The sequence below is a fragment of the Didymosphaeria variabile genome (genome assembly GCF_027946475.1).
Source record: "Didymosphaeria variabile strain IMI 356815 chromosome Unknown scaffold_2, whole genome shotgun sequence".
NCBI classification, from domain to species: domain Eukaryota; kingdom Fungi; phylum Ascomycota; class Dothideomycetes; order Pleosporales; family Didymosphaeriaceae; genus Didymosphaeria; species Didymosphaeria variabile.
The window spans coordinates 3,408,274-3,423,477 of NW_026611621.1; the positions used below are offsets into that span (position 1 = coordinate 3,408,274).

Sequence of the window (15,204 nt, forward strand, 5' to 3'; positions counted from 1 at the left end):
ACCATAGGAGACAACGCCAGCATGTCCTTTCCTCTTGCGCAAGCATACGCAAGAGGTGGCTTTGCTCCACGCCGAGGACGAGGACGAGGTGGAGCACGTCCTTTTGTTAAACGTACGGTTGTAAAGCCTGCTATTACGAAGCGTCCGCTCGGACAACTTTTACAAACACTCAAAGTATCCGATCTGCAGTCTCCTGATCGCGCAGTAGACGTCGATAAGATCACGAATTGCGAGTATGTTGCTTCGTACAATTGGATAGATGCGAGATCTCCCACCATCCTGGTGCCTGGCAAGTATATTGAGTATCTCGACGCAATTCGCTGCTGACTTCCAGGAAGGCAAGCCTCCTCTATGGATGCCCCTTCAGCAATCACAACCTCTCAACGAAGACGGCGATGTCTACTTCCGTGATCCCAACTCGGCGAAGTTTCCTAACTATCCGACCGAGCCAGCCGTTCGCGCGCTGTTTGATACCGATCCAGCCTTCCCTACTGGGGAAGTAGATGTATTTGCGTGTGGCAGTACGATGGGTAACCTCCTTCGTTTCGCTCTTTCGGTCGATAAGCCTTTTCGGTTCAGTGTTGAACTCGTCGGCTCTACTGTATTTTTAGTTCGCAAAGAAGACGATCCCCGAGAGACGATCGAAGGCGTCCATGGTTTCGGTAATACTTTCCCCGAAGCGTATACCACTTGGGAGAAGGAGGTGGAAGGTTCAGAGACACACCAACGCATGTGCCGATACGATCTTGGGCGCTTCAATTGTGTGATTCGATTCGAATGCGATGGCTACCTTCCTACTGGCTCGGAGAAAATCGCGAGCTCAACAGTTGAAACGAAGTCAAGCAACATTGACGATCTTCTTAATAACCTCAAGAACGTCATTGTGGGTCAAGGAACAACTTACGATGTTAACCTATTGTCTCTTAAGCAAGGAGGCACAGTTATCCCGCAGCACAACATCTTCGACCTGAAGACTCGATCAGCTCGGTCCAGAAAATTCATTGACATGGACGAAATTTACCCCCAGCTTTGGATCAAGCAAATTCCGAACTTTATCGTTGCATACCATGACGGTGCTGGAACCTTCCCTACATCAGATATACATGTCCAGAATGTCAGCTACAACATCCAAGCCTGGGAGCGGCAGAACCAAGCTGGCATCCAGCGCCTCCTGGTTCTCCTTGACAAGATCGTCGACCTGGCGAGGCAGGATGGCGCAGGCCTCCTGGAAGTGCATTGCCCATCGGTCGATCGCTTGGAGGTTCGCAGGCAGTATGGACAAGGCGTACATGCTTTGCCATCTGAACTAAGAGCAAAATGGAAAGCTTTGAAGGAGGCTCAGCTTGTTCAGACTACGAGCATGACGACAAGGATCAAGGTGGGCTGAAGCCCGATTTCGACTCGGATGAGGATCCTGACTACACTGCCTGCGGTGACGACTATGGTTACTGTGGCAAGTGTACATACGAGAGCTAAGAGTGCGATGATAGTCCGATTGAAATAGGTCTTATGTGCGCTGCTTTTCTCATGTTGACAACGCGTGCTTTGAGTACTAGACCCGAAAACTGATCACTACATTTCTCATCCTGGAGTAAGTAAAGGTACCAACTTATGGACGCGGCGCATGTGCCTGTCTTCTTGATTCTGTTTCCTTGGCAGATTATTTACCCGATGCGCAGAGAGTGCGAGTCTAAGCCATCTTTAACCCTTGGCAAATGGAAGGGGTGATATGGGATGAACATTGAATAGCTCAGCATGCCGCAATTCTGTCAAGGCTCATATCCTCAGCTGTACTAAACGATCTGCTGCTGACGCTTAGACATGATGCTATTCTACGTATAGCAACACATTCTGGGCAATCGCCCTCGTCATTCGCTCGTACTGGATTACCAGTTACCGCTCGCTTCTCACGTGACATTCATCTGCAAGGAACAGACCGTAAGCTTACCCTTGAGGCGTTCGCATCACAGGCTCACCGCACTGACGTTGGATCCTCGACAGAACGCTGCCTTTCAGAGACTGCGCCTCAACGTTCTGACAATGGGAACGTGCTCTCTTGTTGTCGGGTCATTATCTGCGAAGCAATGATTGACCGTGATTACTCTTGCCAAGCATCTACAGCAACTGCAGTCCTCTAATGTACGAAGCGCCATGTCTAGTCATCATTCGTAGACCAGCTGACGCAGAGATGCCTGATATCTCTACCAAAAGCCGTGAAACACTTACAGTTGACAACAAACAAGTGACACTTGGAGGTTAGATCACACCGTACAGTGCTCGAACATTAAGGGCTGTATACAAGAACATGTTCATTAGTTTAGTCAAGAAACCACGATAACGTATGGTACGTATACGCAACGTCGGACAAGCCCGGTATGGCTGCGGCGAGAATTCAGTGACCTCGGCGCCTCATGGCTTGTGCGCATCCTTCACGATCAGCTTACGTGAAGAAAATGCTGGATGCATCGAAAGATGCCGTCACGCGTTCTCTAAATCTGAGCCAAGTTGTTCAGCTGTGTGGGTGATGAGTTCAGGTAATGCCTTCATTTTCCGAGACATTCTTCTCTTGTCTGGGTATAAGAGAGGCTGAAGACTGCGATGCACAGAGTCCTCCACAGCAACGACTAGATTACCAAGCTTCACTCATCGAATACTTTCCATACTACAACCTGAAGATGGCATCTGCAAATGGATCCAATGGCGTGGGATCGACTGCTGAAGGTAGTTCTTCCCCATATTATGACCCATGTTTTTACTGAGAGCCTTCTCAGATCCAGTCTTGATTGATCCCCGGACTCGATTTAGCGACCTCAAATTGGAACTTCCTCCCCAGAGCTTTCCACAATTGCAAAGAGACTTTCCAACGAAGCCTGACTGTGGCGAAACCAGCTACAAAGGTTACGGTCGCCTGGCCGGACGTCGTGCCCTGATCACTGGCGGCGATTCAGGAATTGGGCGGGCAGTGACTATTGCCATGGCACGTGAGGGAGCAAAGGTAGCCATCAATTACCTTCCGGCCGAAGAGCCAGATGCCGAAGATGTCGCGAACCTGCTTGCTAAAGAAGGCATCAAGATCACCAGAATCCCAGGTGATTTATTAGACGAAGAGTTTTGCAGTCAGTTGGTTCTGAGGGCGCAGCGAGCTTTGGGAGGTATAGACATCTTGGTCAACAACGCTGGGTAAGGCTATGAGTGTTCATTTGAGGACCAAGAAGCTAAACCCTTACAGAACGGGTGGCGATTTCAATCCTGATATCACCACCTACACCACAAAGCAGTGGGATAGAACCTTCCGCACCAATGTCTACGCCGGCTTCTTCCTCGCGCGCGCAGCGATTCCTAACATGCCGCCCGGTTCCTCTATCATCTGGACCGTATCGGATGTTGTTGCCAACCCTGTCAACAATGTTCATGACTACGCTGCGACCAAAGGCGCAGTGGCAAGTCTCGTCCAGACGCTCGGCATCTCGCTCGCCAGCAAAGGCATCCGAGTAAATGGCGTAGCGCCTGGATTAACATACACACCACTTATTGCTGAAGTAGGCATGACAACGGAGCAACTCCTTGCATTCACTCAGACGATTCCAATTAAACGTCCGGCGCAACCAGTTGAGATGGCTCCGCTCTATGTTAATTTCGCGGACAAGAACGTTACTTACCTAAGCGGTGGGATCTTGCAGAACAATGGTGGAACTACAGCTTACATCCTTGAGTAATAGATATGCAGAGGACGCGGGGTTGAACAGTATGGGTGAATTCGTTGTAGATGGTATAGCAATTGATGATGCATCATCATTCACAGCCAACACGTTCGGCACTCAGTATGCAGAGTCAATTTCAGGCGTGCTAGCATCCAATTGGACGTTAATACTCTTGCGCAAGGCCATAAGGTTCTATCGTTGTGAGGTTCTATCGTTGTGAGGTTCTATCGTTGTGGCTGGACAAGCATCAGTGATATGGACAAGAAGATTAGCCTTGCATAGAGCCCTGCAAGATCTACATCCAACATCCGCAGAAACTCTCGTAGGAGAGGAAGATTTAGTGTTGTGTCCTCATTCACGTAGTCAAGTTCAATGTCGCTTCAATGTAATGATGTATTTGTAGCCCGAGATAGCGTCCCCGGGTGTATCTGTGGATTCACAACCAGCGTTTTTGTTACCAGAGTTGTAGCATCGTGCAAATTTCGCCGCGCTGGCTTGTTGGTAACTGCGAGTTCCGACCCAATATCTTCAGGCTTGTGCAGGGATCCCCACTCCCAAGGTCCACTTAGAATAACGCTTCTAAGGTTGTTCTTTTGGTACCGGTACCGCGAGCGACGCGGCTGTCATACGAAGTAACTCCAATATTAACTTGCAGACATTATCTTGTTCTTGTAGGCAACAAAAGCTGTTATGACCAATGTGATGACGAAAATACCCTGGCCTCAAGCCACATCGATACGCAAGCTTAAACCCGCGCGAGAATGCGGCTTTAGATGCGTAACAGATGCAGAATGATGCATTATTGACAGCTGAATATGACCGCCTAGACTCCATACTCATGATTTTAGGGCGCGTGTACCGCCGGTGCCATGCTGTGATATTTGAAGATGCAAAGCACTTGCAACAGTTTAGGTTAATATCTGCATTATCCGGACACAAGCTCTCAACCTACCTTCAATCACATCGCTTCCACGAAATTCCGCCACCATGAGCATGAGACAGATGAACATTCCCCTCTTCGTCTCCACTCTGCCAGAAGAGATGACACTCACCATCGACGAGATCACCAAGGACGTACCCTCTAGAACGTGAGCCAACATCAGCCTACCAAACAAAATGTCATTCCCACACACCTTCACAACACAAAAGATGAAGGATGTAACCCGTCCAACAATCGTGACGCAAGAGTGGCCGAACACCAGCTTCGTACAGACGGCGCGTTCGACAATGGCAATGGCGGCTCTTTCCTAGTCAATTTTACCATCAAAGGTCGACCGGATGAATATCCCGATGCAGATTTGTAGGACACAAAAGGCCAGCTCACCGTTGGGACTTCACACTGGGGAGTATTTTCTCGGCCCGATTAGACAAATTTCTCTTGGACCATCGACAAGAGAAGCCAAACTTACACAGCTAAGACACCGACTTTGACTTATATCGATGACTCCTGTATGTTGGTATCGTGCGTGCCGGAAAAGAAGGCATACGTTTTTGGGGTATCGAATCAACAAGGACTCATTGTCAAGGTGATTCAGGGCGCCGTAAGTGCCATCATTGCCGGTCATGAGGCTTTGTATACTACTGCTTCCGGTTGGTTCTGCGTCATTGGGGGCGCGGCGGTTGCTGTTGTTGCTTTCGGAGCAAGCTTCGTAGATGGAAATCAGCATAATCCTAATTCGAAATACACTATCACAACGACCGTACTGTTGCTTTCCGCTCAATGAAGGTCTTGTTGGTATCGACAGGGCAGCGGTTATGCCGTACTATCAGGGTATCACGTAGATGTTGTCGGCCCACTTGTAGTCCCCTATGACGCTTCCGTTAACATCGGAAGCGACAGGCAACCGTCATGCATCAGTTGATACTTCTGATGTGTTATATATGAAAAGACCAGATAACCCATCTATTGACACTGACGTGCGTTCATCGTGCTGCTGATGATAAGCAGACTTTGCGGTCGTATTTCAGCTTAGCCAAACTACACAAATGCTGGTATTCTCAACGGCACGACGACGACCTCACTTATAGCAGGTGAAGGCAGTTATCATGTGCTATAAGGATTATGCATTCCTCGACATTGATGTTTGAGGGTTATGTCTTCTTAGCTAAGCCCCGACACCCTTTGATTATTGCCTCCTTTCTTTCCTTCACAATGACAACTAATCTTAAAGGACGTCAAAATCTAGGGTGCTCATGAAATGGGCGCATAGAAACTAAACTTTCCATCCGGATCATACTTTTTCTTCAGAGCTAACAGTTTCTCCTGGCGCCAAAACTCATTACCGTAGATTTCTTCGACGCTCTCGGTGCCGAATGCATAGTTGACATAAGTACGCTTGATATTATGGCGATTGTCTTCACCTTCATGAAGGATGTCCCGAAGCGCCTCACCCAAGGTCTTCGCCTTTCTTGTGAGTTCTTCTCCATTTTCGTTGAACCTGACGACGGGAGAGACGAGGAGGTTGCTGCCACGGAAAGGATATGCCGAGTCCTGGCTAGGTATAGCTTTGACACCCTGCTGCGAATAGCCTTCGAAAAGGATGATGGACCTGTTCAGGGCTGGTACTTCATTCATCGTGGATCTCAAGAGGTCATGCACACGTCGCTGAGCAATGACATTGTACTTCTGAAGTTCGATCGGGAATCGAGTATTGGCGAGGCCGGAATTCTGGCAAGTTGCAGCAGCATTCGCCCAACCTATCCACCCGGGTAGCTCTGGGTAGTCCCCACTGCCCTTGAACGTCGCGAAGGGTTCAAGGGCTAGAAATGGGGCAACGACGGCTTCTCGGACGGCGTCTACACCTTCCTGCAGGATGTAGAAGAATATCGCGGGCTTGGAAAAGTCAGTTTACTACTGACATCGTGGACCATATAGAATGAACACATACGCTGTCTGCATCGATAGCAGCATTCTTTGAGAAGAAGGAATAGTGAAAGAGATCCGTCGGTTGCGTGCCGTTCCTCAGTAGATGCTCGTTGATGTTGGAATAGAGTGCTTCCACTTTATCTCCAGTGAAAGTGAAGTTTTGGAAGGCCCATGTTGGGTATTTGGTGTCGTAGATCCTCGAAGTAATCGACGTCACTATCCCAAAATTGTGCCCAGCTCCTCGCAATGCCCACCAAAGCTCATGGGTATGGTCAATAATTTCAAGGGTGCCGTCTGCCATGACCATATTTAGGGAGACGAACTGATCCGAAACCAGACCGTGTCGCGCCTGCAACAAGCCATGGCCGCCGCCTAACCCAGGTCCTATCACGCTCACACATTCGCACCCCCCAGTCACTGGTCCCGTTAATATGCCAAGTGGCGTAAATCACAGTGAAACAGATTACCTGTCTGCTTTCCTACGGCCCAGAGTGCGTCTGTGACAGCCTTGTCTAGGATGCCTCCGCCAAAAGTCGCTGTATGGCCATCTTCTCCAACTTGGACCGAATCGAGTTGGCGCATCCATATCATAATTCCGTTTTTCACTCGACCGACCGTGGTAATCGCACCATGAGCGTTGTTGACAGCCAGGAATGGGATTTGTTGTTCGTTAGCATACTTCACCACTTCGATCACATCACCCTCCGTCGCCACTTCAACCGTCATTCTAAACGTCGGCGCTTCGAGAATAGACCATCTCTGTGTCGAAGTTTCAAACTCCTCGGAATTGGGACAGTAGATGTTTGCTTGGTCAGACAATCGTTGTGCAAGGCGCTCTCCGCATGCCGCTGTTCGAAGCAGGTCACCTTCCGCGGATTTTAGCAAATGATCGCACAAGGACTCTGTCGCCGCTAAGACAACACCGAGTATGTAATAACTGAAGATGGATGTCAAGACCATAACGGAAGTTAGGTAGGAAGATCTTGAGGAGCATTGTGCAACAGTGATCGGGCTGAATATATCGCCGGAGCTGGAAGTTCAAACCCCGCACTCGATGGTGTTGCAAGGCTTATTACATGTCGACCCCTGCTGCTTCTGTCAGCAAGTCGATATGAACGGTGAGCACAACAGGTGCACGGTCTCGTCAAAGATCTTCTCGGTTCGTGAATTGTTGAGCTCTAGGTAAGTCAGAGTAGATTGACGTGTGTTTGTGCTCTCGCATGAACAGCTGACAAAGAAGTGGACAGTGGGAAGCTGTTGGCGGTGAACTAAATAGCGTTTCTGTCCCACTTTCTGAGCCTCGGTACAGCTACTGGAGTAGTTTAGCGTTGTTCTGGGCTTACGTCCATCAACAGTCCGTGGGTACATTCACCATCTCAAATTCCTTACCGACACGTTACTTTCATCTCCCAGTCTCCTTTTGCACCTTTGCCTCTAGCAGACTATCTAGAAGACCGGGTTGCCTCTCCAATGCCGTCCATAAGCTCAATCAGCTCCTCTGAAGAGAAGTCGATCGTCGGTTGAACCTTGTCTCCCTAGAATATCGTACGGCAGCTAAGACGATTATCTCCCGAACGGCCCACAAGTGGGTGCAGGCAAAGCATGCCCAGCCATGTGGATAATGTGAGAACGTGCTCTGCGACACCATCAAGTCGGCCTGGTATCGGCATGAAGCGGAAGCGCTAGCAGAACGAAATCATGGCGAACCACGACCCTGTCGCAAATTTGCTCGCAAGTCTTCACAAAGGCAAACCTTTTAGCAAAAATCTCACGACGAAGCCCTGCATGTATTGGTTTACAAAGGGCTGATTTGGGCTCACTGCACCCTTTTCACGTTACATTGCCCGGGTTGTCGAAGCAAACAACATTGGAAAAGAACTCCGCTGCATATTCCGTTGTGATAAGGAGGCTTACTAGCCGGAACATCTGACTACAACGTCATGCCGGCGGGCCCTGCGCCTTTCCCGCGAACGATGTCTGCACCACTGCGCACTAAGTGGAGCTCCGCAGAGCCTCAACGCGACTTTATCTGTCAACAACTGTTGCCAAGGGTGCTGGCAGACATGCAATTTTTACTGCAATGACGCATGTCGGTGAGTTTATCGGACATTCGGACGATGATACACTGGCCTCCATAATTAATAAGATGGCTATGTTTGCTTTAAAACCTCCAATCATCAGTACACGCCACAGACAATCACAGCGTTGCTTCTGTACAAACCACGATGTCTTACTATGGCAAATCTTTCAAAGCCCCTCCATCGAGGCCATCTTCTCTGGCCGCAACCAGAGCGAACTCTGTCGGCTACTTCGCCCCGCGCACACCACAGCAAAGCAGACCAACCACTCCAATACCACGAGCGGCTTCTATGTCTATGGCACCAACGCCTGTAACAAATTTGTCACGGACGACCAGCAAAACCAACGAGGCGGCGGACACATCTGAGGCAACTTCGCTCAACTCGGCACAGTACAATGAAAAGGGCGAATCTAAGATCGGACGAATCGTGGGCGGAAAATACCTCGATGAGGCAAATCAAGATATCGATGCAGATTGTGGGCCCATCAAAACAGTGGATATCGACATGCCGCTTACCCTCACTGAAATAGTTGAACACAACGGCAAAGACTACATTGTCCTTACCTTCGCAACTGGCGACTCGCAAAACCCGTTCAACTGGAATCCATGGTATAAACGAAGTATCAGCACGATGCTTAATCTGATGACACTGTTTATCGGATTAGCCACGACAGCGTACAGCTCGGGCATCAGCAGCATGTGCGCCGAGTTCGGGGTACCCACCATCCTCGGTCAGCTCGGCCTTTTCACTTTCAACATGGCGTGCGCTGTCACACCAATGATACTAGCCCCCCTCTGTGAGCTTGCAGGACGCAAGGTTGTCTACGCCGGAGCATTCCTCTGCTTTTCGCTCATGTTCATTGGATTGGCTTTAGCGAAGGATATCGGCACTATTATTGGACTGCGTCTACTACTTGGCTTGTTCGGCTGTGTTGGGACTATCTTGGTCGGCGGTACCTTCGACGACATGTACGAGCCACATAAGCGAGGACGTCCGATGGCGATGTTTAGTTTTGTTGCGATATTTGGGACGGTTGCAGCACCGATCTATGCCGGTTTCATCGACCAAGCCATCGGATGGCGATGGATCGAAGGTATCCAAGGATTGGCCAACGTGCCGCTTCTGATCGCCGTCTTCCTCTTCTTCCCTGAGACGCGCGGAGGTGTGGCTTTACACAAGCGTGCTAAAGAGCTTCGCAAGGCTACCAACGACGAACGCTATGTCGCCGAGGACGATATCTACACACCTGATGTGAAGTCCATGCTTCGAGCTTCTTCTGTCAAGGCGATACGCATGCTCGTTACCGAGCCTGTAGTTTTCGCGTTCGGACTGTGGATCGCCTTCTGCTGGGCCGTCGTTTTCCTCTTCTTGTCGGTCATCCCGATCACCTTCTCCGAGAAGCGCGGCTGGTCCGAGGGTGTCAGCGGACTTCCGTACATCTCGCTCGCAGTCGGAACATTCTTGGGATGGGCCGCGCATCACCTTCAAATGCGCAAGTACGATCGTCTGCAGGCTGATCCCAATGTTCAGATCGTGCCTGAATACCGCCTGTACGGCGCCATGTTTGGCGCGGTTTGGCTTCCTATTGGCCTTTTCATTTATTCATTCACTCAATACGGGTACTTGATCTGGGTTGGCCCAGTAATCGGGCTTGCACCAATCGCGTTCGGCATCTTCTTTGTATTCGAGAGCACCTACAGCTATACTGCAGACTGTTATGGTGAGAACTCTTCGTCGGCGATTGCAGGGCAGGGTCTGATGAGGAACACTCTCGGTGCAGTCACGCCGCTATTCGCCAATGCTTTCTTTCACAATGTGGGCAGTCAGTACGCTGGGCTTATCCTGGCCTTGTTCGGCACAGCGCTCAGCATGATACCTTTCGTCATGTTCAAGTTCGGACACAAGCTTAGAGCGAGAAGTAAGCTGGCGAGAGAGTACAACGGGCATTAAGTAGGCCATATGGTACACGTAGCTACTAATGATGATCTCATCTTTTCTTTACCAACATCTGATGGCTCACCTGCTTGAACAAATACTGACTACAGTCCCTACATTTCTAATTTGTACCTTCTTCGACTTTCCAAAAACGCAACAGAGTACCAGTACCAGGCAGCTCCGATGATCTACCAAAGCCAGTCCAATGGCTACGCGCTAGATCATGTTCCTGTCTCGAGACGTACTGGATTTGCATCAGCCACTCTTCCCACGACAATGATATCTGCACCCTCTTCAAGACCCTTGGCAATCTCTTGTGCTTCGAGATACACGTTTGCGCTAACGATGGGCTTTTCTCCTTCACCAGATCGAGCATATGATGCATACTGCAATTTGCTATTATCAAAATCTAGATGTGGCGGCAATCCCTTCAATCTAATATGCTTCATATCCTCAAGCAACTTCTCTCCAACAACATAAGCGACTTTTAGATCGAGTCCCTTGCTAGACACTAGCTGTTGTACCTTCTCAGCAAGGCGGTCAGGATTATGCGCACCGCCCTTGAGCACGACTCTTATCGTCTTTTTCGCTAGCAAGTCTATAGTCTGCTCGATGCTATCCCAGCATGTCTGCTCCCATCCTGGATGCTGACCAGCTGCATGTGCTTGTGCATTCTCTCCGACATTAACTTGAGCTAGGCAGTCGCCTGTGACGAAGCCCACGTCGCTTAACTCGGCCTGGTATCTCATGTCGTAGCCGGGATCAGCTGGCGACGAGGTTGTGCTACACTTCGCGCGATGAACCGTATTTGGTAACGCGCCTTTGTAGCCAGAACAATTGGCAATACGTACGGAACACGTGCCACGTTGTGAGGTCCATCTCGTGTTGTAGTCTGATGGAGCTATCCAATCACTATTAGTGTACTATTGTGAAACCAGTAAAGTGAACGAAGATGTGGAGTCAAATGTGGGGGCTTGCAATGACTTTGTGTTGTTTCTCACTACGGGTGATCGGTCGATTGATCACAATACAATCCTTCTAGACTCCACGAAACGTTGGCTTGAGGCCAATTCCTGTCTGATGTACCTCGCGTCCAAGTCTTGGTTAGTGTCATACTGCGAGACTCCACTTCAGTGCGGGGACGATAGCGTACTGACTCGGCCCATCCCGGCTGTTGAGAGTCGCAAGCAAAAACTCGTAGACGACTCGAACACTGTAGCATACAATCTTACCGGAGGTAGAACCACAGAGCGTTCGAGCGTGTAAGATTTGCTCGCTTCAAGAGACCGAGGACGCTTGTCGACAGTACCAAGTTGCACTCCTGCCTCGGTCGCGTTTGGCCGAAGAGGAAGCGACTACGCCTCACCCGAAACAAAGAACAACACTGTGACAACGTTGCTCAGGCTATCGTATTCTCTCTCAAGATGGCAACAAACGGAGGGAATGGGCGCTCACAGGATGCGGCAACATACTCCATTCCACGCGAAACCAAGAAGGTATTTCGAGAAGGCATCCTGAACAATCCCCTCGTCGCATCATCGCTCCCCCAAGAGATCGAAGAATGCGCGCAAAAGGTCGAATTTGTCGGCACCGACAAGCCCAGCATTCCCATCAACTGGCGCTTCGCGGAAAGCATCGCATCGCTCAAAGGTCTAGAGGCAGCTATGATCAACGTCCTCTTGAAACGGAAGTACGGCCTCGAACCACAGAAAGCTGTCATTAATACCGACCACGCCCAACTGTTCATCATGTCCATTCTTCTCTGGACCATCGACCCCGAGGGGAAAGCTGTTAGCTTCTCGTCCATCTACACTCCGGAAGGCAAAGCCGACTTCGACAAGTGCTTCAAGGACTGCGATCTATTCGAGCGCGGACCCAGCCTGTATAAGAATTCGGCAACGAATATCTATCGCTGTAAAGATGGTCGCTATTTCCACATCCATGGTAGTATGAACTCTGCTCCTACGCAAGATAGCCTCGGCCTTCCGCACTCTAACTCGAATATCAAGACGGCGGAAGAGTCGTGGAAGCCGTACGAAGAGAAGATAGCTCAGCTTGATTCAGGTGAGCTGCAAAAGCTCGCAAGCGACGTATATAAGCAGGCTGGTACAATCTGCTGGACGATTAACGAGTACAAGAACAGTGGGCACGGAAAGGCAAATGCGCACGTGGGTCTATACGAGGTACATCCTGCGAGGAACGAGATGCAACCACCATCTTGGTGGCCAAAGGTTCCGGAGACATCCGCTGCGCGGCCTCTTGCTGGACTTAAGGTCGTCGATCTGACTAGGGTCATTGCTGCACCTGCTGTTACTCGCGGCCTAGCCGAGTTGGGAGCGAGTGTGATGAGGGTCACTGCTTCCCACATTACAGACATGTCGGTGTTGCATTGCGACCTCAATTGGGGCAAATGGAACGCTCATCTGGATTTCCGGGAGGAATCAGACCGTGAAAAGCTTCGTGCGCTCGTACGCGAAGCCGATGTCGTCGTCCAAGGCTATCGACCTGGTGTGCTTGACAAATACGGCTTCTCACTTGACGGATTACTAGATCTGACCAAAGATCGTGAGCGTGGCTTGATTGTGGTCAGAGAGAATTGCTACGGCTGGAGTGGTCCATGGTCATATCGCAGTGGCTGGCAGCAGATCTCGGACGCTAACGTGGGTGTATCGATGGAATTTGGTCGAGCAATGGGGAACGATGAGCCGGTCACGCCAGTCTTTCCCAACTCAGACTTCTGTACTGGTACCGCTGGAGTGATCGCGGTTCTAGATGCTATCCTTAGACGCGGCGCTGAAGGCGGCTCTTACAAAGTCGATGTGAGTCTACTGCCAATTTTTGAGACAGCAAGTGCTGACTTTTCAGATTGCTTTGAATTACTACTCCCAATGGCTCGTCAACAGCGTCGGCACGTACCCAACACCCGTCTGGGAGGATGTCTGGGTCCGCAACGGCAAGCAAGTCTTCCGTCACTACCACAACATGCCTTACACGTTGGGACGTCTTCTCGCAATGCTAAAGCAAAATGCCGGTCCGGTCATCTTCAACCCAGGATTTTTTGAGATGAGGCATTCTGGCGCAATCGGAAAGAATATAATGACTCCGAAACCGATCATCCAGTTTCCCGAGGGCACGGTGCAGCTGAGGTTCAATGTCGGAACAAGAGGAAATGGGGTTGATCAGGCGAAGTGGCCAGAGGATCTGCTGACAGAAGTGGTTGTGTGACAGGTTACGTAAGGATAGCTACATATGTAATGTACCTGTGGAGTTACATAATCTATATGTTTGGCCTACATCTTGCCCCTCCAAATACTTTCGAAGTGCCAAGTGCTGTCTGGGTGCTGTGAGTGAGGAAGAGGTGTCAGTTGTTACAGCTCATCTGAAATACGGAGTACGAGGGAACCTCACATCTGCCCCGCTTTACCAACGCGCGCTAAATTGCTACACGCGACACGCTTCACGTTTTCACGTGCCCTCATTCCGTATTCCGTATCCCGTACTACACCGAACTCCTAAGGCTAGTTAGGCAGCAAAGCACCAGCGATGCAAAAATCACAGCGATATGGAAGCGAAGCCATACACCTCTCAGTGTGACATTGCGCGATCAGCCTAACTTCCTCATAAGGGATTTACATGAGTCAAAGAATGAGTCAGGATCAATCTTTAATCATTCAATATAAAAATCGGGACCATTCTAGAGATAGCTTCAGCTACCATTGGCAACGAGGCCATCAAAGAATTAAACCTACCACAAAATGAGCCCTCCAACAAAAGAAGTCATCGAGACGGAGCGCCTCCGCCTAATCCGCATATCAGACACCTCTTTTGACGGCGACCACCTGAAATGGTTTCACGCAAACTGGGTGGACCCAGTGGCAACAAGTTGGAGGTACACTCTCCCCTCTCATCCTGCATCCCACCCCAATTGTTCCAAGCTGACTTCCTCAGCCTCCACGGCAAATGTAACACCCTCGAAGAATCCCAAGCTTGGTTCACCGAGCACCTTGAAAAATACGACAACATAATCTACATCGTGTTCTCTCGCTTCGACGCCGAAGACAAAGAGTTGGAATATCCCGGCGAGGTACTGGGCAATATCGGCCTCCGTACACAAGCCAAAGGGGCCGAACTTCCCCCCTTCCCTCGGGACACCGCAGCACCGACATCAGACCAGACGCCCACCAACCCCTCGGCGCCCCATCTCTCCTCACTAGCTACTGACAAGCCATTCAACCTCCGGTCTCTGGGGTACTCCTTTCTGCAAGTCGCATGGGGAAAAGGGTATGCAACCGAGGCTGGACGCGCGGTGGTAGATGCGTATCGGGAAGGGACTAGGGAGGCGAGGGAGAAGGGAGAGGAGGTGTACTATGTGGAGGCTATTTGGTCGCCGGAGAATGCGGCGAGTGGGAAGGTGTTAGGAAAGTTGGGGTTCCGGACGATTGGGTATAAAGAGGAGGAGAGGGTGTGGTTGGCGGGGGACTGGAGGTATGGGTATTATGTTAGTGGGTTGTACGTTTGATGCAGCGTGGGGAAAGGGTAGAAAGTAAGGAGGATATTGTGGCCTCGACGGCGCGCGCAGAGCCGGCCTGCCGTTCGACCAGGTGGCATGCGTTGACTGGAG

The 15,204-nt window shown here is 50.3% G+C and overlaps 7 protein-coding genes across 7 annotated transcripts; 5 read left to right on the forward strand and 2 right to left on the reverse strand.

The window, feature by feature from the left end:
- Positions 1-259: 259 nt before the first annotated feature.
- On the forward strand, positions 260-1,387 carry N0V89_002824 (uncharacterized protein; the record flags this gene model as incomplete). Its single annotated transcript, XM_056211630.1, has 1 exon — positions 260-1,387. One exon carries the CDS (start codon positions 260-262, stop codon positions 1,385-1,387), a length of 1,128 nt encoding a protein of 375 aa, XP_056075103.1.
- Positions 1,388-2,974: 1,587 nt separating this feature from the next.
- Positions 2,975-3,716, forward strand: N0V89_002825 (uncharacterized protein; the record flags this gene model as incomplete). Its single annotated transcript, XM_056211631.1, has 2 exons — positions 2,975-3,180; positions 3,230-3,716. 2 exons carry the CDS (start codon positions 2,975-2,977, stop codon positions 3,714-3,716), a joined length of 693 nt encoding a protein of 230 aa, XP_056075104.1.
- Positions 3,717-5,892: 2,176 nt separating this feature from the next.
- N0V89_002826 (uncharacterized protein) lies at positions 5,893-7,293 on the reverse strand (the record flags this gene model as incomplete). Its single annotated transcript, XM_056211632.1, has 3 exons — positions 5,893-6,534; positions 6,590-6,984; positions 7,035-7,293. The coding sequence occupies 3 exons, from the start codon at positions 7,291-7,293 to the stop codon at positions 5,893-5,895; spliced, it is 1,296 nt and encodes a 431-aa protein (XP_056075105.1).
- Positions 7,294-8,942: 1,649 nt separating this feature from the next.
- N0V89_002827 (uncharacterized protein) lies at positions 8,943-10,598 on the forward strand (the record flags this gene model as incomplete). Its single annotated transcript, XM_056211633.1, has 1 exon — positions 8,943-10,598. One exon carries the CDS (start codon positions 8,943-8,945, stop codon positions 10,596-10,598), a length of 1,656 nt encoding a protein of 551 aa, XP_056075106.1.
- Positions 10,599-10,804: 206 nt separating this feature from the next.
- N0V89_002828 (uncharacterized protein) lies at positions 10,805-11,332 on the reverse strand (the record flags this gene model as incomplete). Its single annotated transcript, XM_056211634.1, has 1 exon — positions 10,805-11,332. One exon carries the CDS (start codon positions 11,330-11,332, stop codon positions 10,805-10,807), a length of 528 nt encoding a protein of 175 aa, XP_056075107.1.
- Positions 11,333-12,007: 675 nt separating this feature from the next.
- N0V89_002829 (uncharacterized protein) lies at positions 12,008-13,808 on the forward strand (the record flags this gene model as incomplete). The annotated part of the gene is made up of 2 exons (XM_056211635.1): positions 12,008-13,402; positions 13,449-13,808. 2 exons carry the CDS (start codon positions 12,008-12,010, stop codon positions 13,806-13,808), a joined length of 1,755 nt encoding a protein of 584 aa, XP_056075108.1.
- Positions 13,809-14,338: 530 nt separating this feature from the next.
- On the forward strand, positions 14,339-15,102 carry N0V89_002830 (uncharacterized protein; the record flags this gene model as incomplete). Its single annotated transcript, XM_056211636.1, has 2 exons — positions 14,339-14,472; positions 14,532-15,102. The coding sequence occupies 2 exons, from the start codon at positions 14,339-14,341 to the stop codon at positions 15,100-15,102; spliced, it is 705 nt and encodes a 234-aa protein (XP_056075109.1).
- Between the last annotated feature and the right edge of the window lie 102 nt (positions 15,103-15,204).